General features: G+C 39.0%; 1 protein-coding gene across 7 annotated transcripts in view; it reads left to right on the forward strand.

The window, feature by feature from the left end:
- Positions 1-25824, forward strand: part of ERC1 (ELKS/RAB6-interacting/CAST family member 1) — a 300339-nt gene that overhangs the window by 47005 nt on the left and 227510 nt on the right. For 6 of the 7 annotated variants that reach the window (XM_021389632.1, XM_021389660.1, XM_021389603.1 and 3 more), the window contains one exon: positions 20162-20578. In XM_021389632.1, coding sequence (XP_021245307.1) covers positions 20162-20578 — 417 coding nt within the window. Of the gene's footprint in view, positions 1-14025; positions 14104-20161; positions 20579-25824 lie in introns of those variants that run through there. The other variant, XM_021389642.1, reaches the window with a different exon arrangement.

Consider the following 25824-nt stretch of genomic DNA (forward strand, 5'->3'; position numbering starts at 1 on the left):
ATTGTTTCTCCACTTATCAAACACATAACTGGAGGTTCACAAGAGAATTATGGTGTCTTTTTTTCTGAAACTGCCTGTCAGCAGTATTCTTGATCATTCTTCTGTAAATGGGTGGAAGCATATGACCTGGCTGTCTCTGTTCTTACCAACTGATAGTTGCTAGTCTCTGTACTTACAAGCAGTTACTGAAATCTTCCATGGGAATGTGACAGGGACTAAATTAAGGCTGAGGAGATTTATTCCGGGAAGCTTGTATACCAACCAGTATTGAGAAAATCTAGTAGGATGCTAATGGGTTTTGTTGACTTTGCTGGGGGGAAAAAAAATCAAGTTCCTGGAGAAGAGAGAGAAATTTGTTGGAATGCAGTTTTCACCTTTTCTAGAACAGCAGAGAAACTTCTTTCAGTACTTCCTGTAAGAAAATCCTCTCTCTGTTTAAGGATCGTTATCTCTGCTTTCTAGAGTTGATTTTGTTACTTAAATCAAGAATACTAGCTTCTCAACATTTGGCTTTTTCTGTACTTTTTTTGTTCCTTTGAGTCATAGCTTGTCTTGCCACTGAGGAGTACATAGACAAATGGATTTTTATTACAAATGCTTCTAAAAAATGCAATGAGGCTGAAGCTTATATGTGAAACACTTCGCTTCTTAGGGTAATTCAGGAAATGAGGATATCGGAGGACCTTTTCTTGTTCAGCACACTACTTCAGAAGTCTTACAAGTCCGTCAAAAGCATCCTTAAAATTTTATATTTTTTTAAATTTTAGTTTCTAAAGTACATAATCATTCTTTACCAATGCAATTTGTAGGAAACATCTTTATTTCAAAGGTATTTATTATTTGTATGTTCTTGGAAGAGGAAAAGCTTTCTTCATAAATTTTAGTGTTTCGTTCTGAACGCTGTTGTGAAGTGTGCAGATGGATTCAATGGATCAGTGCTTCAGCTTTGGTTTCATTACTTGTCTGCTATCTATTAATTTTCCGTAATGTAGACTTAATATACTTAATAACCATCTGCTGGTTGCAGGGAACTTTTGGAAGTCAAGGTTTTTGTGTTATTCTTTCTGACGAAATAAATAGAATTTTTCTGTCAGACTAATTTTGGATAATTACATCTTTTTCCTTCCTAAAATCACCTATCAAGAGTACATTTTCATTTAAGATACTCTTCCAGTGTAGCTGTTTATTTTTAGGGCCTAATTGCTCATTTTGTTTTCCTACTGCTGAAAGTGCATTGAGTACAGACAGATCAACAGGAAGCTGAAGCTTGAAACTTCTCATTTGAAACCTTAAATGCAGCCGGATAAGACAAATGATTATCTTTTGAACTTGGTCTTTAATACAGACTTTGGGGAGGAAAAAGAATCTGTAACTGTCTTAATCTTTTTAATCATTTGAATCACATTTAATTTTAGAATGTAGCCAAAGCTTCTGTTTGAGTTGAGTAAATACAGGTGCTTTTCTATAATAGAGGCAAGATGTGTGGCGTCATTTTGTTACCTGGCTGTAGATGTTGGATGTGTTAAACCGAGAGTAAGCGAGGCTGCTGAAGGACTGGTGCTCACAGACGCCTGCATCACAGGAAATCTTGGCCTGAATGAAGTACTGGTGAATCATCACCAGTCACAGCACTGGGAAGCACAGGAAGGTTATTGTGTTGTGCCATGGGCTGGTGTCAGCAGTGAGTCACAGGCACTTCTGTTACAAGGCAAATGAGGCAAATAGATTTTAAGTGTTAAAATTTTCCTCAAACTATCAAATGTCTTGTAAGGCATGGGTGAAGAACATCTGATGTTCTTCAAGGAAAAGGAAGGTATGTTTAGCATTTAGGTGTCATTATGCCCAAGCGTTACTTAATTTTTATCCTATTAATTCACAGACTTTTTCCCAAGGAGGTTCTTTACTTTTCAGAAGAGAACTTTGAAACCTCACATTTATAACAGGCTTGAGCTATCATATTTACTTTAAAATATATACTAGAGATTGTCATTAAGTTGTGCCATTCAGATCTATGTTACCTTAGTAAAATTTTCTCATTTGTTTAGGGATATAATGAGATGCTCTGATCATCTGTGTAGCAGCACCTTCAGTTTTCATGGGGGAGGGGGGCAGAAGGGCACCTGGAAAGGCTAAGTTATTCCCCCTATGCAGCTTGTAGAGAAATAAAACATCTTTTAATATCAACTGAGGCAGCTGAGAGAGAAGCAAAGTTTGGGGCTCAAAATCCCTCTTTTATGGGAGGAAAAGGGCCAGAAGTGGCAACTTTCAAGTTAAGAGCAAATTGAGAAAGTTTAGTCTGAGTCATGTTTCTCAGTTTCGGTAGAAAAAGGTTCTGGGTGGTGGTTGTAGATGAATTCCATCATATCCCCTCATAATTACAGTAATGAGTTCCTGTGAGTTAAAGGGAGATGTGTCTGTGGGATAGTGTTGAGTTAGCTGTGGGCGGGGCATGGAAAGAATGAAATGTGCAATAAAACACTAGTAAATTGTAAAATCATAGTCTAGATAAAATCTGTTTTTTTTATAGTATGTAATCATATTTTTCTATTTGCTCATATGTAATTTCAAAGATTTAATACCGAAGCAGCAAAACCTTAAAAAGAACTCGTGTGCTGAAAGCTGGTTTTGGTTCATCAGCTGGTGGAGTTATTACTTCTGTATACAAGTCTTGTGCTCAGACCTCTAGATCATGAGAACTGTAATGTTTCTGTGAAAGCCTTTATTCATTCATTATTTGTTGCTCTCTGTCCTTCTTCACTTTAGCACTTTGATTCGCTACTTATGTTGTGATTGTGGTTAATGGTTGGGGTTGCACTGCTCTCGTTATATACAAGCGCATGCCTCAAAGTGACACTCAGTGCCTGAAGGACTGATAGTCTAGGCTCAAGGAAAGCAATGGTGGTGAAGTGATAAGACCACAGTTTCTGGCAAATACAAATGTGATTGCATCATTTGTTTAGCTGGTCTCCAGAGATGCTTAGCTTTTATTTATTTATTTGTTTATTTAACATATTGACTAAAGAAAGGTTACATTTCTATGGTTTTATTCCCCTCTCCTGACGCTGTGGTTGAGGTGATGAATCGTTCTTCACTAGTTCAAGAGGGGATTTTTAAAAATAGCATTTTTTTAATCACCTATTCTGCATAATATACAATTTAAAGGCACTTTACTTTTCTCAACTGCTATCATTTAAATTAGTCACTATCTTCAGGTTAAAATGATGCTGTTTTTTTTTTTTTTTTTTAATGATCACAGTGGATTTGTCAAGAGAGGAGCTGCTCTGTCCTTTAATTGTAAAACTGAACAATGAGGTTTTATTTTTGGCGTGGCGTATCATGGTACCAAGTATTCTTTTGCATTTACTGAACGTTGCGTATCAGGGTTTCTAATGAGGTTTCTAATGAGGTTTTTATTAGAAAACAGAATAAAAAATAAATGATTTCTAAGTGTGACCAAAAAAGCCCAAACCATACTTGCAGTGGAATGCTAAACTTTAAAAACGGCTTTTATTTTTGTGACACAGGGTGAGTTACAAATAATAATATGACTGCTGTATGAAAGCAGTGAAATTTAAATTACAGGCAGAAAATATGTTCTTTTGTGAAAATCAACTAAATAGAAATAAATGTTTGAAAAATAGAACCTTAGAGATTTTATGTGCATAGCTAGAAGCAGATGGAGGTGTTGGGGTAAGACGATTTTCTGCTTTCCATTTGCTGGAAGTGTATACTTTCTACAGTTCTGAGAATCAAATTCTGGGATCTCTAACCTAGAGGCCCAAGTGTTGAGTTTGTCTAAAATCAGCACTGCCTCCTCTCAAAGAACGTTTTGCCCTGCTCGTGTGGAAACTGATGTGAGTACTGTGCTTTGCGAAGGAGTTTCCATCCCACTTTACAGGGCCTATCTGGACGTAATAGCTTGGGTGTGATCAGAAGATAATTCTACAACTGCGCTGATTAGCTTTTAGCTCACTATAATGCTTCAGATGTTAACTGTTCTGGATACAAGTTATCCATTTAGGCAAATATTCTAAAAAGTTTTGCTTGGGAATGCAAATGTAAACAGCAATTAGTCTGTGGCAGAGCAAGATGGCAAATGGCGATCTACTTGCAGTAGTGAAGGGCGTAAGGAAAACAGAAGCTTGTTTTCTCATATCTTGTTCTCCAAGAACAGTGTGTTCGTATACAGAAGTTTCTAAAAAGAGCAAACCAAAATAATATAAAAGCCAGTTTTCCTCTAACACTGAATCCAAATGGCTGTGAAAGCTTAGGTATGCTTGCCTGGTTGTGCTCATTAGTTAGAAATAGCTTTTGGAGCACAGACGTATAATTTCCAGCTGCATTAATGGAAATCTGAGGTTTATTCTACTGGACTGGGGTGTTAGGGAATCTGATTAGAAGGGAGAAATGTCTATGAATCGTCAGGAATTCAGTGTACTTCATTTCCATCCTGAGTTTGTGGATTCTCTTCTGACAATCTCTGTGCAAGGGTGTGTCCGAGCGGTGTTGTAATGATGAATAAAATGTGTGCTAATAGTAGATGGGATCTAAAAGGGAGTGCAAGCATTATGAAATTCAGTTTTGTGGGGTGGCTTCATGGAAATATGTTCAGAGTTTCTGTGCTGATTAAGATGTACAAGTCTTCTGTCTAAAAACTTATCTCGGCATCTGTTTTGTCTGAGTAAAAGAAGAAAAGGAATTAAGTCAGCAAAGGCCAAGAGAAAGTGGAAGGGAGAGAACATGGGATTATTATTCAGGGAAAGGTCAGTGAGTTACCCTGAAGTGTGCCTTAAACTTTAAATAAATATCACCACTGTTCCTTCAATCCTGCAGTGAGATGGATTGGAAAGAGGGAATCCTTTTCTTGATTCTTTCTAGGTGTATACTCAACAGATGAGTATGTGAGGCCTTGCTATGTCTCCATGAAGTTAAATGCATAACACTAGACAAGTGAGTTTTCCAAATTCTCAATGTTTCAAGCCCTTTCCAATCTTATTCACAGCTCTGAATTAAGAGTCTTGTAAAACATCTAGCTCTAAGATCAGTATCTTTGCTTGTGCCCTGCTTGAGATCTCCCTTGAGTTGGTGGATTGACACCTCGAGCTCACAGTAGGGGATTCCATTCTCCTGTCTGTCTTTACAGTTGTTTGTAGAGATATATCAACAGTTTAAGATGCTTCTCTAAATCATTTCTAAATGCAGAGCACTTGGTTACAGGATGATTTGCATAAATGTATTTGAACCAGACCCAGATGACTATTTATGTACAGCATTTCTATTCATTTTATCTCTATTTTTGCAGATCTTGAGTAATTATATATTCTGAGCCTGGTATAGAAAGAAGCAAGGGAGTTCAGTCATTGCTCTGTGAGAAGCCTAATAGCGTGGCACATACCGCTTGAATGACCATTCAGAAATGATTCATGAGTACATAGTTGGTCAAAAATTTATTAAGAGACAGTATTCATTTGGTGAAAGAGTTACCCTAAATGATATTTGCAACATATTCTACACCAGTTGTCCTTTTTTGTCTAGGGAAAATACAAGACTGTTCTCAGTGTTACATAGTTTTGTATTCTTTACAGTGAACCTAGATCTCCTTTTTGTTCTTCTATCCATTCCCTTGATTCCTAGAGTGGTGTGCAAGGTTAGACAGGACAGTATTAAAGCATTTCTTTTCTATTTGGGTGTTTTCTTCACAGATGAAAACATCCAATAAAGATTTTTGTGATGAAAATCCTTGACTGTGCTTCCAAAACAGCATGTGAGCCTAGCATCTATCACTATCAGAGTACATCTAGCAGGAATTTGAATGCCTTCCTTTCTGGTAGGTTGTGCTACATCTCCTGATTTGTGGAGGTATCCAGGTTCCTCTTCATGCTTTCCTGACAGTTATTGCTTGAACTCATTCAGGGGGATACTACATTGCCTCTTAAAGGTCACAGAAAGCTCTTTTGGAACTTGCTGCAATGTGCTGCGTTCTGCTTTGCCCTCCAAGGTGCTGCTGTCATTTCAGCGGGAGGGTAAGTGCCAGAACATTGAGATCAGTGTTTTTTTATATGTTCTTTCACAGGGACAATGATTACTACAACCATATCCTAAATTTATCCTGAAATTCCAGTAACACATTTGATCTGCCTGTCTTCCCAAAACTGCACTCAGCAGAAGAGGCTTGATGTGCCCAGAATAAACATTTTCAAGTCTCTTCCTTTGTGAACGTAGCCAATATTTCACGGCAGAGAGCTGGGAAGATAACGTGTGTGGTATCAAAAAGCTGCAGGTTGGAAAAGGCTTAATTGAGTCTCACTGATTGTTACTTTTATTGTAATTTTATTACAAATAATGGATTTCTGTTTTCTTCCTCCATGCATTTTGAAGAAAATGAGCAAAATTATGAAGATGGAAAGGATGGATACCTCCAATTTGGCAAGAAGTTGACTTTATTGTGACAACTTCAAGCGCTAATCTTTCGAGATAGACTTAAAGTGATTGCTACCATTGTGGCTTACTGTTGTGCATTGGTAACTCTAAAAAAAGCCAATATACGCTTCCTGTTTCAAGAAGGGAGAGTGACTAAGGGTTTTTCTTCCTTTTTTTTTTTTTTTTTGGATACAGCAGTGTGCAAATTAAAGTCCTCTGCATTGGCAGATGACGTACCTGGCCAATGTTCTTGTTCCAGCTATCATTTTGGGCCACTGGAATTTTGGGCCAGTTGGGTGTGGAAATCTGTAATTATTTCTCATTGTGGCTTAAAATAGGCAATACACGCTCAAATGATTTTTTTGTGGAACTTGCTTTCTTTTCTCTGAAGAACTGATGGGATGGCAAATGGGAGAAGACACAGTGTTTACAGTTACATATAGGATGGAAAGCAGTCAGAGAGGCATATTTGAGAGACTGTGAGGAGGTAAAGCAAGAATGGGAGTATTATTGTGACTCAGCCAAATTGGTCCCATCTTCTGAATGAAGTTTCAGCCATTCTGAAACACTGGGATGGTGTGCTGGGCGTACAGGATCTCACCATTCTGTGTTTAGCTCCCTCAGCTGACTTTTTCCTTGCAACACTACTATCTAATAAACACAAGAAAAAATATAAGCAGCAAATGTTGTCCTGATTTCTGTTGTCCATCCCCTATGCTTTTCCTCCTCCCTACTCCCTATTTCAGCTCCTGGCCATGAAGTGTATGCAGTCGCATGCAAACTGCTACCACAGCGGGACATGGCCAGGCTGACAAAGTTTCATCCTGCTCAGGGGCTGAGCAGCTGTGGGCAGCAGCTCTTCTGTGCCATTCGTTCTGTGCAGTCTTGGTTGAACACTGGGCAAAGACTCCTCTGGCAAGAGCTTTCCATGTGCCGTATTTTCAACACAGCGCTGGCCGTGTGCTGTTTATGACATCCTGGATGTCACATGTTCTGTTATTTGACAAGATCAAGTCCTTTGTGCAGTCTTCTCTCACATTTATGACCATATCTAGTCATTTGCTGCTTTTCTTGGTCAAGAAAACTTCTTTAAAAAAAACACACAATTTCAGTGCGTTCAGAGTGCTGGTGAGCCTCTGTCTAGGTTTTATGATTCATTCTGGTGAGTTGAGTAAATCTTGCTTTTCTTCAGCTGGGCAGCTGGGTAGTGGGCTCGTCTTATCTCATCTGGTCAATAGCTCGATTTCTGCAGAGCAATAGCTTTATTAAACTAGCATAGTTTCAAAACTCCTTTTTCGTGTCATCTAGAGAGAGTATTTAATAAACCACTAAAAATGCCACAAGTCTGGAAAAAATGCCGCTGTGGTCACTAGTCTGTAGTCATGGGCGTTGGATAGCTCGTGAGATCTTCCAGTGTTGCTTACAGCTGTTGGATGTCACTATGCTGCGTTCCAGATTGGCAGGAAGAATGAAGTACTGTATTTGCCTGCAGTGAGTTGCTTACAATGTATTGCTGTGGGGGGGGGCAAACAGAAGGTGAAAAGCTTATTGTTTGATATTAAAATTAATTTTTTGAAATATTATCAATTTATGTATAACAGCCTACCCTGGGATTGTTACAGCAGTCTCCAGGAATCGCAAGGTTGAAATACTCAAAAAGCTTTAAAGATCAGGGCTACTGTGTATTTTATACCATTACTCGAGAAGAATAGGGTTTATGCGTGCAGATTAAGCTATTCAAAATATTTTGGTTTTCTGTTTGTGGGAGTCGTGCACACTTGTATTGATACTTACACTGTAATCTCTCCAAATCACCTAGTATAAAAGAAGGTTTTAAAACTGGGAGGTGATGTGGATAAAGCAGTCAACAGCTTTTCTGTGCATTGATTTTTCATCTATTCTTCTTTTCTAATCAATCATCAGCTATTTTTCCTTTTTAAAGCATAGTGTTGATGTGTGCTCGTATCTTGGAAAATACTACCATGAGATCAAAGGTTCTGTAGCAAAGCACCTTTTATCTTGCATTGATTCCTTGCATCAGCTAATGGAAAGATAAATTTGCTGACCTCCCTAATAGAGCTGGCTAATAAGAATATGTTTTCACAGAAGAGCTCCTGTTCTATTAACAAAATGAGTCATATTTCATATGGAAGCTATCGATTTGAAATTAGACACTTCTACGTATGTAAATGTTAATGGTCTCGTTTCCTCAAGTACTCTAATTATTTCTAACTTGTTTCACGGGATGAAAGGTTCGCAAAATCCATGTTCAGCACTTAAGCACCTATTCCAACTATTCCATACATACAAGGTTTAGAAGTAATCTATACTATGGCTGAAATAGAGTTCTAGTGTGCTTTATACCCATGCAAAACAGCATAAGATAGTCTCTCACAGCTGGCCTGAATCTGGATCAGTCAGATGTTTTTGTGTCGGTGGGTCTTTTTGTTTTCTTCTGTTTTTCTCCAGACACCTCTTACATTATGATCCATTTTGTCAGCACAGTTTGTGAGAAAGGAAGCTGGTGCTTGCCAAATAAAGGAGACAGGACTTACAATGAATTTTCTTACTACAATGAGGAGGCTCCTGGGGATTTAGATCAATGTCTTTAAATACCTGAAGGGAGGATGTAAAGAGAGAGAGCCAGGCTCTTTTCAGTGGTGCTTAGTGCCAGAACAAGAGGCAGTGGACACAAACTGGAACACAGAAGGCTCTGTCTGACCATCAGGATGCACTTCTGTGCTGTGCAGGTGATGGAGCACTGGCACAGGCTGCTGAGGTTGTGGAGTCTCCTCGGAGATCTTCAAAAGCCACCTAGATGTCGTCCTGGGCCCCCTGCTCTGGGTGTCTGCTTGAGCAGGGATTGGAGTAGATGCAGCCAGAGGGCCCTACCCACCTCAACCATCCTGTGATTCTATAATATATATGAAACTGCAAACGCACAAGGGCTTTGTTTCATTATCAGCATAGGAGCAAATAATCAAAGCTTGTATTTGTCTATAAATAAAAGATGATATTTAAGGAGTGTAGTACTAACCCAATTCGGATAGTCTCGTGGGAAATTAAACGAGGTTAAAATCAGTACAGAAAATATCAGTGTTGCTCATTTGTAGAACAAATGTCTTTCTTTTTTTCTTAAGGACAGTTAATTCATACGACAATGGCTTTTTGTTTAAATAATTGAACACATATATTTTTAAACTTGACTGAATTGATTTTTCCTTCTGCTGTGCAAACATTGGCATACTGTCAAGGCAGCTTCTTGGTAGAACAGATTTCTTTTTCCAGTCTTTGTCCTAGTGAAAATCATTGCGGGGATGGAACTAGTTTTATTTATTTATTTTTATTACCACTTTCTCACGGAAATATTTTGTCTCAGATTTCAGAAATCCCTCAGCTGCAGATGCTGGAAAAGAGAGATGTTCACCCTCTTACATTTTTCCTTAGGTATTCTGTTTCAGCAGTTTTGGAGGTAGCATACAGGACAAGATGGAATTGATGGGGTTTACATCCTTTTGTTTTACATCAGTCAGTATGATGATAGATTATTTTTCTTGTCTGTCAAAGACAGTTTCTGGCCCTGAAAAAGCATTTCTTGGGCCCAGACTGTGAGAAAAGGCAATAATGAATCCCAGTGCCCTAATTTTAGCAATCTTGATGGTTTGTTTCTCTTACCTTCTGTTGATCCTTTTTTATAGGAAAACTACAACCATGCAAAACCAAGGTGGATAGCTAATGGTTCTCTCTTTACCTTCGTTAGTCATTTGCTTTAGATGCCATAATCCTAGCAATGAGAACAAGTACAAGTAAATGTATCCTGGGCAGGGATTTTCTCAGTAGTAACTGACATATTTAGTAGGTGTCTCTTGTATGTTTGCCAGAGTACTTTACCTGCTAAGCTTCCTGGTGTGTTTGTGCTGTTGTTTGCAGCTTGTTCACTCTTTTTGTCTCCCTTTCCCTTCCCTGACACAGAAGAATAAAGGAAATTACAAGCCAGGATGGGATGAGCTCTCTTTTCCTTTTGTAGGACAAGGAATTAAAGACTATTATAATCACAGTCACCGGAGGTACTGGGCAGCCATAAGCAGATGGCAGAAATAAATGTTTGAGACAACTCATCTAGGAATTGTTTTTCTCAGGCCTGTTTTGTTAACCATGCAGTTGCTTTCTCCCAGACTTTGGATTTAATTTATCTTGGTGTTACGTGGCGAGAAATGGAGTTTGTGGAGAACTGTTGTTAAAGACTTTCTAGATAAAAATGTATTTAAAAACGTTCTTGTAAAATGGGAAAAATACGTCCATGCTGTTATGCTTCTCCGTACTTCTTTTTTTTGTTAGCCATGTGTTGGTAAGGCATGTGCAGGAAAGGGTAGGGACAGAACTTGAGACCTAGTTCTCCTGTTTGAATGTATATTCTTGGCTTCTGTAATCATCTTCTATATTAAAAGCACAGAGGAAGCACACAGTTACAGAGCTAGTTCCCCCTCTCACACCCAAGATTGTAGGCTTCTGAAGCTAAACTTGGGCAGAGTCTTGTAAATCAAGGACTTGATAGCTGGAATTATATTTTCTTCTGACAGATTGTAGTTTTCTCAATAAATATCTGGTTTCTAGTCCCATACAGTCAAGAACTGAACCCATTTTTCAGAACCTAGAAATTTTTAGCTAGTATGATACTAACAGTACTCAGAAAAAATAATCACTTTCTTGGGATGATCTTCACAGAAGCATAAATCTGCTGTGCAGATATCTCTTGATCATGATCACAATTACACCTGTGGCTATATAGAACATATTGATGTACCTAGAAAAAAAATGGAATGGAAATTCTGCTGATGTCTACACCTTGCATTTAAGAGATATTTTTACTCATTCTCCATGAAATAAGATTTTGTGAAAAGCCTTGCATTGTGATTTATTACTAGGGATAGATCAAGAACCTTGTACAACGGCTCATCAGAATCTTCATCATCTAGTAGTTGCACCATGTTGCTAATGAACTCTTATGCTTTTGGAGGGACATGTATCTTTTTATTGGTGGTTCTGTCATAGTTTAGTAATGCCATTTTTTGAAGCTGAAGAAGGTGGATTTTGGTCATGTCTGTCATCTCAACCAGGTGTATCAATTTTCCTGCCGTCACAAATCATTGCTTTTTAAAATTATTATTAATTATTCTTTTACAATGTATTTACTTCCTACAGAGCAATCATAATCTGCAGAAGTCAGACCTCTGTAGTCTGGACTAACAAGTTTCTTAAAGTATGTAAGAAAATAAAATTTCCTTATGTTGATGTCCTCCAACTCCTAGCTGTTAATTCACCTTTCGAGAGTATGGCTTCAGAACCACTTTCATGCACTCAGATTCCAAACACAGGACACAAACATAATTTTTATGTCTGCCCAATGAGTTTGTAACTGTTTGTCCACTTCCAAGGCACAGTTTTCTTTTCTTATTATCAGTCCCTCTTCGCGTAGTGCTAGAATATTTGCTTTCCTCTCCAGTGACTCTATGAAACTCATGAAATGGAGGGAAATCTGTTTCTGTTAGTGGTCACACATCCTCCTACAGGTTCTTTTTGAGGTGTGTTTGTCTAGTGCATTTCAAGACTGAGATACTCTCACAGAAGGTGTATGCATAAGCATCCTTCTGTACCCAATGGAAAGCAAAAAAGAAAAAAAAAAAAACCAACAAGAGCAGTTAACTGATGCTTCTTAACTTCTTGCTGTCTGTGGCTATGAGCTCTCTGTGGTACCCCGAAGCTTGCTATTCTCCATTTAATAATTTATTGAAAAGAGCTCTCATTATAGCTTGCTACTGGGAGTTTTTACCTACCTCAGTGCTATCCACAGTCTGGTTTATATGCAGCCTTCATGAAGACTGGCCCATAGAAGAAATGTTCACTTGTCTTCAGAGAGAGAAGGAGTAGGCAATGCTTCCTGTGCAGATTGTCAAGATGCAAGCTTTTCCCTTTTTCTTTTGTCCAGTTATTTGACAGTAGGTTTATAACTATATAGATGTTGGCCTCTGGGAAATATAATCTACAGATTTGTCGGAAGAAATGAGGGATGAATTCTCATCTGTTCCCAGCCACAGCTCTCGATCTTTTTTACTGTAATATCTTCTATGACATATTTCTCCTGTTCCTTGAAAGGAAACACAGGATCTCCTGAGAAATTCTAAAAAAAAATTGTCCAAATACCAAAATGCCTGCCCTCATGAAAGATATGGGGCACTTAAAACAGTTTCTGCACTGCAGAATCAGTGTCCCAACACTCAAAGCATGTAAAATGTAAATGCTAGGAAGATTTGCATGAGAAGAAGCTCTTTGAAGCATGCTAAACTACTAATGTAGTTATACCTTTGGAAATTTAGACGCATAGTAGGTGGGGCTAACTGGTAGGACCTCGGATATTTTTCCTTTGAATTCTGTTTTCTACTAGGCCATTGATGGTATCTGCCACAGAGATCAAATTGATTCATCCCTTAGGGAGGCAGAGAACTGTCAGAATTACACTTGTTGGCCAAACACTGATAAGCAGTTATTTCAAAGTGTATTAGGTTTTTCTATGCTTGATTAGAATTTATATTCTTATTGCACAAATGTACTCACAAATTTATTCAAAATAGGCTACGTACATCAGGTATTCTATTGTAACAGCCTATATGCATGCTTTACTCCTTGAAGATAAAAATAACTTACCTTTTTTTGTAAGAGACGCTTCTTTACCACACGATATGCTCATTTACCTTCATGTTGGCATTTGGCACTGAATATCTGACATACTCCATTGCTTTACCTTGCAACCTTTATTATTCGTGTATCTGTACACTTAGTATGAAGTTATTGAATTGCAGGTTTGGTTCTTCTGTGGCTACAAATTTACTAGTTTGTTTCTGATCTGCTTGCTTTTGGAGTTTAAACTCACTTCTGCTGGTGTGTGCGTGTTGAGTTTTTTGGAACAGACACAAGGGAAGGAATTAGGCTGCTGCACCCTGGCCCCTTAAACCAAATGAGTCACTTTGTGTGAGTTTAGTTTAGCTGAAAAATGCATTACTGACAACTTAAGCTCTTTATCTATGGCACTTTTTTATTATCTTGCCCTTCTGCTGTCTCAGAGGTAATGCAATGTATGGTTGTCTTTAAAATACACGTCTGCTTCTTTAACTCTCCCAGATTAAATCCTATTACAATCATAGCTGTATTTTCTATCTAAGCTAAACATTATAAAAATCACCCATTCATTTCCATTCAAACGAGGATTTTGAAGCCCTTGATCCACCTTACGGGGAATATGCAGTGTTTCTGGAATCAGCAAGTTCTGTTTCATGCCAGCCCTGCTGGACACCTGACATTAGCCCTTTTTTCAGCTTCTTTGCGTGGGCTGCAGCTGAATGTCAGCGGGGACTCCCTCAGACAGCCAGGCCTTTGCTTCTACTGTGCATTCAGCAGAATCTATTTCCCAGAAATGCTGCCAAAACATTAACTCTTTGAGAATGGGAGAGAATGATTTCCCATAGTGACCAAACACTATTCTAGAATTTGGCGTGTGATCGCTTTTGAGCTCTTACAAAAGTTTGAAATGCCTTCATTGTGAAGAACACTAAAGGAATCGTCATAATGCAAAAGTCCGTGATTGTGCTTGCAGATTTGCTGGCAAGAGAAGTACAGTCGTGGACTCCTGTAGGTTCTGCCATTTTCTGGTACTGCACATCTGAGGGCAGACCTTACTGAACTGTCCTTCAGACATAAAAGATGTTGTAATTACTGTTTCTTTCATTCTCAGAGTAGCAGCAATGTAGTCATGATGATCTAAAGATAAAAGTAATGAAGGTTTTGTAGGTGCTACAAGTGCGTCTATTTCAGACTTTGAAGGGTGTTTATGCCTGTAAGCTTGTCTTTTTTTTTTCCAGCAGTAAACATGGTTGGCTGAATGAAAGAGATTACCTATAAACTGGCATCGTCAAAAACCCATTTTTTTGGTCCATTAACACATTACATCTGTCTCTTTGTTTTTCTTTTTTTTCTTCCTCCCTGGGATTTACACAAATATGTGACATAACAAATGCAAACCTGTCCTATGTCTTTCCAAGCACTTACTGTTTTCTAATGAAGAACAGCTTGATCACTGAGCAGATCTGCAGAAAATTGCCAAATATGTGCACATCATAAAGCTGTCATTCAGTACAGGATGTCCTGGCTTACAGTTGAAGTAGTCAGGAAATTTTCAGTAGCTAAGTTTGTCAGTAATATTTTTAATGAGAAAAATTATTGAATTTGCCGATTTCAGCAAAGCTCTTGTTAGGAACAAAATTCTTCCCCCTGGAGTGGAATTTCTGATTAAAAATTAGAAAGGAGTGAGATGAAATCAACCCTTGAGCAGGAAATAGACTTGCTCAGGGATGCACACTGGAGCGTGGGAGATCCTAAGGGGCATCTGGGCTAATTCAAGGATCTTGAGCTAAGACTCAGCATCCTTTTAAGACACTGGGACATGATAGACATACATTCAAGTACCTAAGCCAATCACTAGTCAGACATTTATACAAAGTAGAATCTCTCTCAGTACCTTCTGCAGGAATGTCTTGTTAGAGATCCATTCAAAACTAGTTTATTGTCTGCTGACCGGAGCTTTGTTTGGGATGCATAAGGGTGGCATGTAAGAATTTGAATCATTATCTCCCTTGCTGAAGTTGTTCTAACGCTGTACCACATATGCTTGTGGGACGTATCTGTCCTCCCCCTTCCTTTTCATCACTCCATATTCTCTTGTCCATTAATATGAGAGACCTCAGTATTCTCCCAATGTAAGAGGATAAAAAAACCCAAGCATATGTATATACATAATATGTATTTCAAGACTTTGTAGAGTTTTGTAGGATGTAAAAACGCTCCCCACCACACCGTGACACATTCTTGTGACAGTGCTGTATACTTACATGCATGCCATGGTTCTCCTTGTTCCTGAGAAAGACTGGGTTCTCATCTTGCTTTTTGCTTATTGTTCACAGGCATCTCTTGAACATATTGATTTATTTTCTTTTTTGTATTCTAAATATTCAAGTAATTTCACTGGTTAACCTACTTAGAATTTAAATCCAGGAGATTAAGGAAAACCTAACTACAGAAGTGTTCAGTTCCTACGTGCCCCGCCTCTGTTGCACAACCCGCAGTTCTAATTTAGGCACTTGGCCTTCTTGAATAAAGAATGGGATGAGTTACATATCTTGTTAAGGTAGTTACAAAGGCAGCGTCTGCAGTATGAATAACCTGAACCATGCAATTAAAAACAAGCACACAAATGCTTATTGGAATCTGAAATATCTTAGCTTGGGAGGTCAAGCCCCGTCTTGCAAAGATGAATACAGAAATCTTTTATTTTAAAAGTATGTCACAATTTCATACTTTTGTTCAAAATCATGCTGGTAGCAATGCTTGCCTCCTTTTGATCTAAAATTTAGGATTAGAATGGAGGTCTTGGCCATAAAGTATTGACTAAACTCTCTTTTCTGACTGATTGTATTAAAATGCATGTCTCTCACTTCCTTTGGAATGGTAAGATGATGATAAACATTTAAATTAATTGGAAGAATTGCACTTCAGGTCTTTCTGCTCTTGTGAGTGCTACCAATTAGAATATGAAACTGTGCTCTCTTTAGTATTTTCTGTCAGGCCTACTGAATCTTTAAGTATTTCATGCAAAATGGAAAAGTTTCAACATGGAGAGATGAAAAAGAGCTGCCTGCAGCAAGGTTCCCAAACTCAACAGGATAGCAAGAGGTGTGTTACGTTGCCCTGAGACTGCAACAATGGGATTTTTAGTGAACCAGATATGAGGAACTTCTGTGTCATTGGTTGTGCTCGTACTGTAGGTTGGAAAGTCATCTAACCAATATGCCAAGGTGTGGGAAATGCAAATTTGAATCCTGCAAGGCAGAGGAGACTGAATCATGTTCTGATGCTTACAGATGTAAATTTTGTGCTACTGGATGAAAGGCAACCCCTATCCCTGTGTTAATTAACCATCCTTAAGTTGCCCCACAGAGGTAATAGAGACAGTGTAACACCTTGTAAAAAATTATGCTTGTACCGTGGATGTTTTAAGATTTACGTTTAAGGTGGTCCTAGAGATGCATAGTACTAAGATGAAAGTACACTGACCAGAAATAGCCTTACTACTGAGCTATGCTCACAAAAATACCTTTGTAATTTGCAGATGTAGTTATCTGTAGTGAGGCTTACAGACCAACTTTCATTAGTGGAAAAAACAGTGAATCCTCAAGGTCTGAAATAAGAGCAGTAAGCTTCAAGCAAAGCGTAGGTTGAACATAATTGCTTTGACTTTAAATACATTGTCTTTATTAAACTATTTAAGACTATGATTGGTACCAGCAGAGTAGGATATAACCAAGCTTAATGGTAGTAAAGGTATTTTTAATTTTCTATTTCTAGATGGGATTATTTCACCAGTATTTTTTAAGTTTGATAGAAGTCTCTGGTAAGGTCTTAGAAATATGATTAGGTAGCTAACGTCACGTGGACTTGGAAAAGATTTTTGCCTTTCTGGGACAGTCACTTATTTAAAAGTGAAGCTTGAGAAATGGATGAGATGCTAAGTCTTGTCTGCTCCTTCAGAGGGAAAGGGATGTTTTCTTTGAAAGGATGTGGAAGAAGGAGCCGTAACATCTGAGAAACTAGTGTATTTATGATGTCAACTAATAAAGAATATTGTTCCATTATTCTGAAAAACATAAAAAAAGTTGGAAAGCAGAGAAAAGAACTCATTTTGCATACCTCTTTCATGTTGGAAAGGAGTGGGTGTCAGAAGCATAGAATAATTTTCCGTGGCTTATTTTCCCACCACCTTGCACATAATGAAGTTTCTTCTCAACTGAGCAGCTCAGAGAACAGTGATAGGAATTGGTAATGTCAATGCTAACCCCTCCTCTCTCTCTACCCCTTTATTTTTCCTTGAAAACTGCTAGGCCCTTGCCTACCAGTTACGTTGGGTGTTCCTTACCTCTCTTTTCATTGCTTAAGACTGATGGATTCTCATAAGGGCTGTTTGTCACTGTTACTAAATTTTATTTCACATCCCATTTCTGAATCATATAGTAGATTTTGGTTTTTTGACCCAGGTGTTATAATGGGGGGCTTTCCCAGCTTTAGGGGGACATAGTTTTGTGGGTCTGTGAGACATGACATTTGCCTATGTAAGCTAAATTGAGATTTCACAGCAGATCAGATAATTGAAATTCTAATGCAGGAATTTTGTTGTGGTGATTTAGTCCACTGATGTTTATAAATAACCCAAGTTTGATTCTGAGACGGCACTGAGTAGAGGAAGTAATTTCATTTAGTAGATGATGTGGTTGCTCAGAAGCAGCTCTTTTCCCACTTGTAAGAAAGGAAACGCTGAAGAGGCAGTATGTGGAGGGGCAGGTGGAAGTGTGTAGGAACTTGTTTGTTAGCTGCAGAACAACACACAGCTGGGCTCTGGATAAGTGGGGCTTTTCAAAGCCCTGTTCACAAATGGAGTTAACTTGTGTGGAGTTGTAAAGTTGTATCTAGTGAGGATATCTATTTTTAAGTCTAAGGAAATGAAAGGATGTTTTCTCACTACTGATGTTGTAGTCCTACTGACTTTATAGGCGTTGTATAGGTACAGATAAGGCAAAACTTTTCACGAGCACAGTAGATTTTCTCTCACAGCTTGATCAACATACGTTAATTAAACAGATTGCAGTAGCTTTGATTGCCTACCTGTGTGCTGGCATGTTTGCAGAGGTGCCTCAGTTTTTAAGCTTGAAGGTCTACTGACATTCTTACTCTGACTGTGTTTTGGAGAAATGACAAGAAATGTAATTGGAAATCTTAATTAAAAAACAACCCCAGAAACAGATTAAAAAGTTTTCCAAATCCAGATTGAATTGTTTCTTTTCTTCTCTTGTGTTACTAATGCCAATTTCAAAATAAATGTCAGCACCCACCAATATATAAACTCAACGCATACTTAAGAAGAGTAATCAATTACCTCCTAGCCTAATAAACCTGTGCTTAATTATCACACAGATTCTATAACCTATTGTTTTAAGTTAATAATAGCATGACTAGCTGCCAAGTATGCTATTGAAGAAAAGATAATTGTAGCACCTTAAATCATTTGTGAAATTACACTTTTAAGCTTATTTCAATTTATGTTGATAACATAAGAAATGGTTCCACTTTTATCTACACCAGCTCCTTGGCTACATATTCCCAACCTTACTTTGTTCCAGGATCAGCACTGATGTAGTCATACTATCAACTGAATCAGAGAGCTGGCTGAAGGGCCACTTTTCACCTAGGTGAAGTTTTGATCCGGTTCCTAGTGCTGGCCACTTAAGACAGCTGCACTGTTCCTTTTAATAGCAATGTGGATATAGATGAGCTGATTGTGAAGCAGCATTTTAAGTTTTGAAAGCTCTTCTTAGGCCAGAAGAAGAACAACTTGATCTTTTGTAAAGAAAATGAGATTTAGCTGCCTTTCCACACAACCAAGCTACACGTTAAAGATTTCTAAAACAGTTTAAAGCTAGATATGTTTACTGCAAATGATATTTTCTGCCATGTTTTCATAGTATCACAGTGTGTCTTCTGCATTGTTTGAAAAGAGCTTACAATACTAATACTTCACTCCTAGTGAATACTGGAAATAACTATTGCAGATGTTGGATTTTTGTAATGTAAATGTAGACCCTGGAGATCAGTCCATCTGACTTGCTCACGCTCAAACAGAATTGTAAGCAAGTCTGCCACCTGGGAAGAAATGTGTAAAGATGTATCACTCAGTGGGTATCTCATCTGTGGTTATCAGATCTTTGTTCAGAGTCTTAGTACTTCTCTCTTACTGACTTAATACTTCTGTCTTACCGAGAAGAATACAAACCTTTATCTAAACATAAAGTAAGGACTTTTTCCTATGCAAGCTGTGCTTTTCATGTTTTATCTCAGTATATTATACCACCGTATGCAGTCACTGAGATAGGATTTATTGTCTTGCACATCCACAAATTACTGCTGATCATTTGATTGATTGCATGTTGCTCTTTGTAAGGCAACGGTTTGTCCTCTACGAAGATCCTCATGCATACAACTGTATGCACCATAGTCAGCATATATCCATTTCTCTGTAGTCATTTTTCTTTTTGACATGATAAAATCTCATCTGTAAGTCAACTTGGGAAGATCTGTGCTGGGTGTAGTTTTAGTACTAAAGACCTAAGGAGCTTTCATGGCTCATTGCATTTTATTAGCTGGTACATATATTTTTATAGCCAAATGTCCCTTTGCTTTGCCAAGACAGTAATTCTCATCTAGATCTTCTTATGCAGAATTCTTCTGGAGGATAGGCAAATACTTGGGAACAACAACAAAAAAAAAAAAAAAAGAGAAAAACCTATCAAATTTTGCCTACTGATATTTTCCCATTTGAAAAGGTGATTTACTCAAGTTGGTGGAAGCGGGAAGGTCGCTTGAGTAGGAGATTTCCATTGTTAAACAACTTCTACCCTGTGTAAAAGAAGGAACTTGAAATTTCTATAGAAAACATTTAAAATTCTGCTTTGAAAAAACAACGTTGATTTGCCAGTGTTGCAGTTTTCTCTTTGTTGGTAGTTGGGGAAGACTGAAGTGGCCTATATTGTTCTCCTTATTTCTTCCGTGGAGGGAATCTTCTGATTTTATGTCTTTATTCTTTTAGCATATGCAGATGACTATCCAGGCTCTTCAAGATGAACTTCGGATCCAGCGGGACCTGAACCAACTGTTCCAGCAGGACAGCAGCTCTAGAACCAGCGAGCCCTTTGTGGCAGAGCTCACAGAGGAAAACTTTCAGCGGCTTCACACAGAGCATGAGCGCCAGGCCAAGGAACTCTTTCTCCTACGTAAAACCTTAGAAGAGATGGAACTGCGCATTGAGACACAGAAACAGACCTTAAATGCACGCGATGAGTCCATCAAAAAGCTGCTGGAGATGCTGCAGAGTAAAGGTCTGTCAGCAAAAGCCACTGAGGAAGATCACGAAAGAACAAGACGGTTGGCTGAGGCAGAGATGCATGTACACCACTTGGAGAGCCTTCTCGAACAGAAGGAGAAAGAAAACAACATGCTGAGAGAGGTATGTGACCAAGCTCTGGATTCAACTCTGATCTTAATGCCTAGTTCTCCACCTCCTCTCCATTTCATATTTTCATGGAAAGAATTTTCCATCCTTCTATGACCTGTATTTTACATTGCAGATTTAACAGAATTTGTCCCTTTCTTAAAATTTCTTTCTGTCTTTCTTGCATGTGGTTTCGGGGGTGTTGTACCTTATGTCCCACTTTCCCCATCACCCCAGTGTTATATTCTGGAGATGAATCATTACATGGTCTGTAAAATGTATTCCTCCATTCCGTTTTGGTTTGAGAGAAAGTAGCTACCTGTATTTAGGAGAGAGCTGAGAGAAATCTTTGCAGGAGTAATGGATGATTGCTCTAGGGTTTCCATGGAAACAGTTGTCTTGCTGAGAAGGGTATTTGATAAAACTATTAGCTGCCCTGGATGCACAGCCAAAAAAAAGATTACTTAAAGGGACACTGCTGCAAACATTGCAAACCTTTTCCCCACCCCTCTGAAAACAGAAAAAATATTATATCTGTTTCATAGCATAGGAGTATGATGGCAGGCATTCTACACTACTAACTATCCAAAATTAATTACAACAAATTTTAGGCTACAGATAATATGAGTATCTTGGAAAAATAAAGGAAAATAAATGAGTTGTGTTGTAGCCAGTGTCATTAAATTCCTTGACATTAAGTGCATTTTCCAATTCTAGTCAACCAGCCTTCTAAAGTATTCTGATATTAACTTCTAAATGGCTAGTAATTCAGTATGTGCTGTGTATGTATTTACTAATGATAAGATTTTCTGTAAAGATTGTTTAATATTCCTCTCTGGATTGAATGCGTGAATTGATAACTATATGTGTATGTGCAACGTTTGTGTGAATCTAATGGCTTGTTTTATGCATTTATGTGGTTCAACAGATTTTTGAAGCTAGACATACTACAACAGTAAGCCCCCTCTCAAAAAAAACATGGAAGTGAGGTCTTGCAAAGAGATTTTTGAAATGAACATTTGCAGCAAATAAATACCTCCTTGTACCTCTTACTTATGTTTTCCATTGCCCAATCCATTGTACTTGTGCTCTTGTAAGCATTTATATAAGAAAGCAAGAGCTCGTTGCATTTCTGAGCCAGATTTAGGCCAGATTTATTTTTTTTAGAGCAGTAATCTCTTGAGTGTCTGAAGTGAAGATAATATGATTCCAGAGTTTCTACACAACGATTTTTCCTTTATTTAGCGACCAATGATAATTCTGTTCCAATTCTTGTATCTATTTCAGGAAGAGCCCCAAATGGCTTCCATTTGTTTCTGTTTTAAGTCCAGCAACTTAAATGAAAAGCTGGCAGGAACTGTGTAATTTTTTAGGAATGCAGTTTCTTTTGTTTCTGTGTAATGATGAGTAGGTGTTGAGAGAGAAGAATTCTTGCTTCATTCTCAAATGTCTGGAAATCATCAATCATTTAAATCTTAGCATTTACGCTAAAAGATTTCCTGGAGAAGGTAGAAATGGCTATTGATTTTGAAAGTGCAAATGCTGTTTATCTAACGTATTTTGAAACTAATTGCTCTTTGCTGCCAACCTCCTCCTAATGCACCGAGAAGGATAAAGTGGGTATGCTGTAACTAGTAGCTCAAGCTATTGATACACTGTGGAATCCAGCCTTAAAGCTGAGCACCACAGTAGCCTCAGAAACACGGTGTCATGTGAGAGATGCCAAACTATCTCTGTATGGAATTGACCATGCTGACTGAACTCAGGCTTGTTAGTGCAAATCTCATGCGTGGAAGTCCAGAAGGCTGGAGAAAATCAGGGGACATGGCAAAGCTGTAGCTGACTGCATCTGAGCCAAGGTTGCTAGCTCAGGCTAGTAGAATCTGACAAGCACACTTAAAGACAGAACTTTGTTCTTGGGCACAAAGTTGCTCTGCCCTACAGGATCTGGTTCAGAGGTGCTGTCACAGAATCCTTAGAGTTGGAAGGGACTCTTAAAGGTCATCTAGTTCAACTCCCCTGTGATGAACAGGGACATCCACAGCTAGATCAGGTTGCTCAGAGCATGATCCAGCCTGACCTTGAGTGTCTCCAGGGACAGAGCTTCCACATCTCTGGGCAGCCTATTCCAGTGCCTCACCACCATCCCTGTAAAAGACTTTTTCCTTATATCTGACCTAAATCTACCCTTTTTTTAGTTTGAGACCATTTCTCTTTGTCCTATCATCTCAGACCTTGCTAAAGAGTCTGTCCCCTTCTTTGTTGTAGCTCCCCTCTAGATATTGAAAGGGCGCTATCAGGTCACCTCAAGGCCTTCTCTTCTCCAGGCTGAACAGCCCAAGCTCTCTCAGCCTGTCCTCACAGGCGAAGTGTTCCATCCCTGAACATGCACTAACAGGTCTATTCCTCTCCTGTACTGAGGACTCCACATCTGGACGCAGTACTCCAGGTGAGGCCTCACCAGGGCAGAGCAGGGGGTCAGGATCACTTCCCTCACCTGCTGGCCATGCTTCTTTGGATGCAGCCCAGGATATGGTTGGCTTTCTGAGCCGTGAGGGCACATTACTGGCTCATGGCCAGCTTCCATCCACCAGTACCCTCAGGTCCTTTTCTGCAGGGCTGTGCTCCATCCATTCATTCCCCAGCTTGTATTGGTAGTGGGAATTGCCACAATCCAGGTGCAAGACCTTGCAGATGACTTTGTTGAACCTCATGAGGTACTCCTGGGCCCACTGCTGAGGTCTGTGTAGGACCCTCTGGATGGCATCCCTTCCCTCAGGTGTATCCACTATGCGGTACAGCTTGGTGTCATCTGCAAACTTGCTGAGGGTGCACTCAATCTCACTGTTGACGTCATTGTTGAAGATATTAAACAGTCCCAGCATTGACCCCTGGGGGGATGCCACTTGTCACTGATCTCCATCCAGACATTGACCCATTGATCACCACTCTCTGGGTTCAGTGCTGCAGCCAGTTCCTCGTTCATCAAACAGTGCTCCCGTCAAATCCGTATCTTTCCGATTTGGAGAGAAGGATGTTGTGGGGTACCATGTTAAAGGCCTTACTGAACTCCAGGTAGATGACATCAGTGGCTCTTCCCTTGTCCATTGATGCAGTGACACCATTATAGAAGCCCACTAGGTTGGTCAGGCAGGACTTGCCCTTGGTGAAGCCATGCTGGTTCTCCCGTATCACCTCCCTGTCTTCCATGTACCTTAGCATAGCTTCCAGGAGGATCTGCTCTATGATCTTTCCCAGCACAGAGGTGAGACTGACAGGTCGGTAGTTCCTGGGTCATCCTTTTTACCATTATGAAAAATGAGTATGATGTTGTCTTTTTTCCAGTCACTAGAGACTTCACCTGACTGCATGACTTTTCAAGTACCTCTGTCACTGCACCACACTTGTGTGGAGAGTGGTCCCTGTGCAGATCCTCTAAGATGTGTCCACATCACCCTCCTAACCTAATCTTCTATTAGGTATTTATCTGTATTTCCACATTTTTAGGTTATTTTAGCCCTTGGCTACCTCGAATACTAACTGCGCAATTTTTTGAACTGCCTTGAAGAAAACTGTCTACTTAATTGGTTGCTCTATAACTGGTATACCCAGTACCTGGAGACATAGAATCATAGAATTGCTCAGGTTGGAAGAGGCCTTCAAGATCGTACTAAACTCTTCTTCAATGCTATTAAAGGAAGCAGTAATATTGCAAATGGATTTGCATGAGCTGTGAGAATACTTCATATTCTAACACATCAGAGAAGCTGAGAGAAACTTCCCTAGCAATTTTGACCATCTTAGCCAAAGTGCGTTCTGAGATGTCAGAATTCATGGTCACTATTTCTAAGTGCATTACACTTTTGTTAAAGATATTTGCTAGGAATAATAATAAAAGTCTAAATTCTGAAGGAAAAGATATCACTTTATTTTTCAGCTACAAGATTACTTGTAATGCAAAAGGTGATGTTGATGCTGAAGGATATCAGATGGCATTTCAGATGGTGCAGGTGCAGTGGCCAGCAATCTGACCTTAAAAAGTAAACATAAATTAATTGGTTTCTTCTATTACTGTGATTGAACTAAAGATTGCACTAATTTCCAAAGGAAGGTAAGTTTTTAACAGAAGCACAAGTCTGAGCTCTACATTTATAACTGCAGAAAAGCTGACCAAGGATCCCTTTGATTCAGGCCATACACAGACACGTAGGAAAGGGTAAGAACAGGACAAATGTGATATTTCGCTGTAATATTGTCGCATGTTCCAAATTACTTACAGCTCAGGAGTTTCCTGATCTTCTTGTGATTTGTTAGTTTAGTAATTTCCATGGATCTGCCATGCAAGTCCTTACTCAGTGTCTTGTCCAGCCCATGTAAACTTTTGCAGCTGTGGCATCATCTTGTTAGTGGTTCTGCAGGCCTGTTGTCTGCAATGGGAAGAACATACCTCTTTTCTTTTGGGTTTGAACCTGTCTCCCAGTATCTCCTTGATGACCTCTTATTCTTGCACTGGAAGACAAAGTGAACAGGTGACCACTACTGGGACTGCTGTGCCAACTGTGATTTTAGATTTCTGTCACATCCTTCCTATGTTCTCTCCTTTTGCAGGCTGAAAAGTCATTTGCTTTTTAGGTGTGCCTCATATGTAAGATATTACACATCTTTGATAATATCCCAGAGCGCTCTCTCAGTTTATTTTTCAGGTTATGAAATGGATTCTCCTGTAGATAGTGTTATTGATGTATCTCTGTCAGTTTGACCCTGTTGGACTTTCCTCAAATGTTTTCCTGAGTAATGGGCATCTCAAATAATCTTTCCGTACTACTTCATAGGAAAGATCCGGTAGCCAGCATAATGTAGGATGTGTTTGGCAATGCACTGATACAGAGGACAGTCTCTCTTGAACACAAAAAATGAAAAATTATATGGATCTGCGTGCAGTGACTTCTGCAGATGTCAGTGTGATTGCATCACATTCCACATTCCTCCACTGCAGAAAACAAGCTTAAGCTTCATAGCATTTAAAAAGAAGTCTGCTATTTTGAATACCCCTTCTTAAGTCTTACTGAGAATTATTCATATTACTGTTGGTATTCTAGGCCAAACTTTCAGAAACAAGATTATTATCATACCAGCAAGAAATACTTGATGAAATCCAGCAGCTAAACTTACAACTTCCAGAATAACTCTTGAGTGACATTAACTGCCATTACATTGTTCCAAACTCACCTGCTGCAGAATTATCAGTGGTGGCAGTTGAC

This window comes from Numida meleagris, chromosome 1 (assembly GCF_002078875.1).
Source record: "Numida meleagris isolate 19003 breed g44 Domestic line chromosome 1, NumMel1.0, whole genome shotgun sequence".
NCBI classification, from domain to species: Eukaryota; Metazoa; Chordata; class Aves; order Galliformes; family Numididae; genus Numida; species Numida meleagris.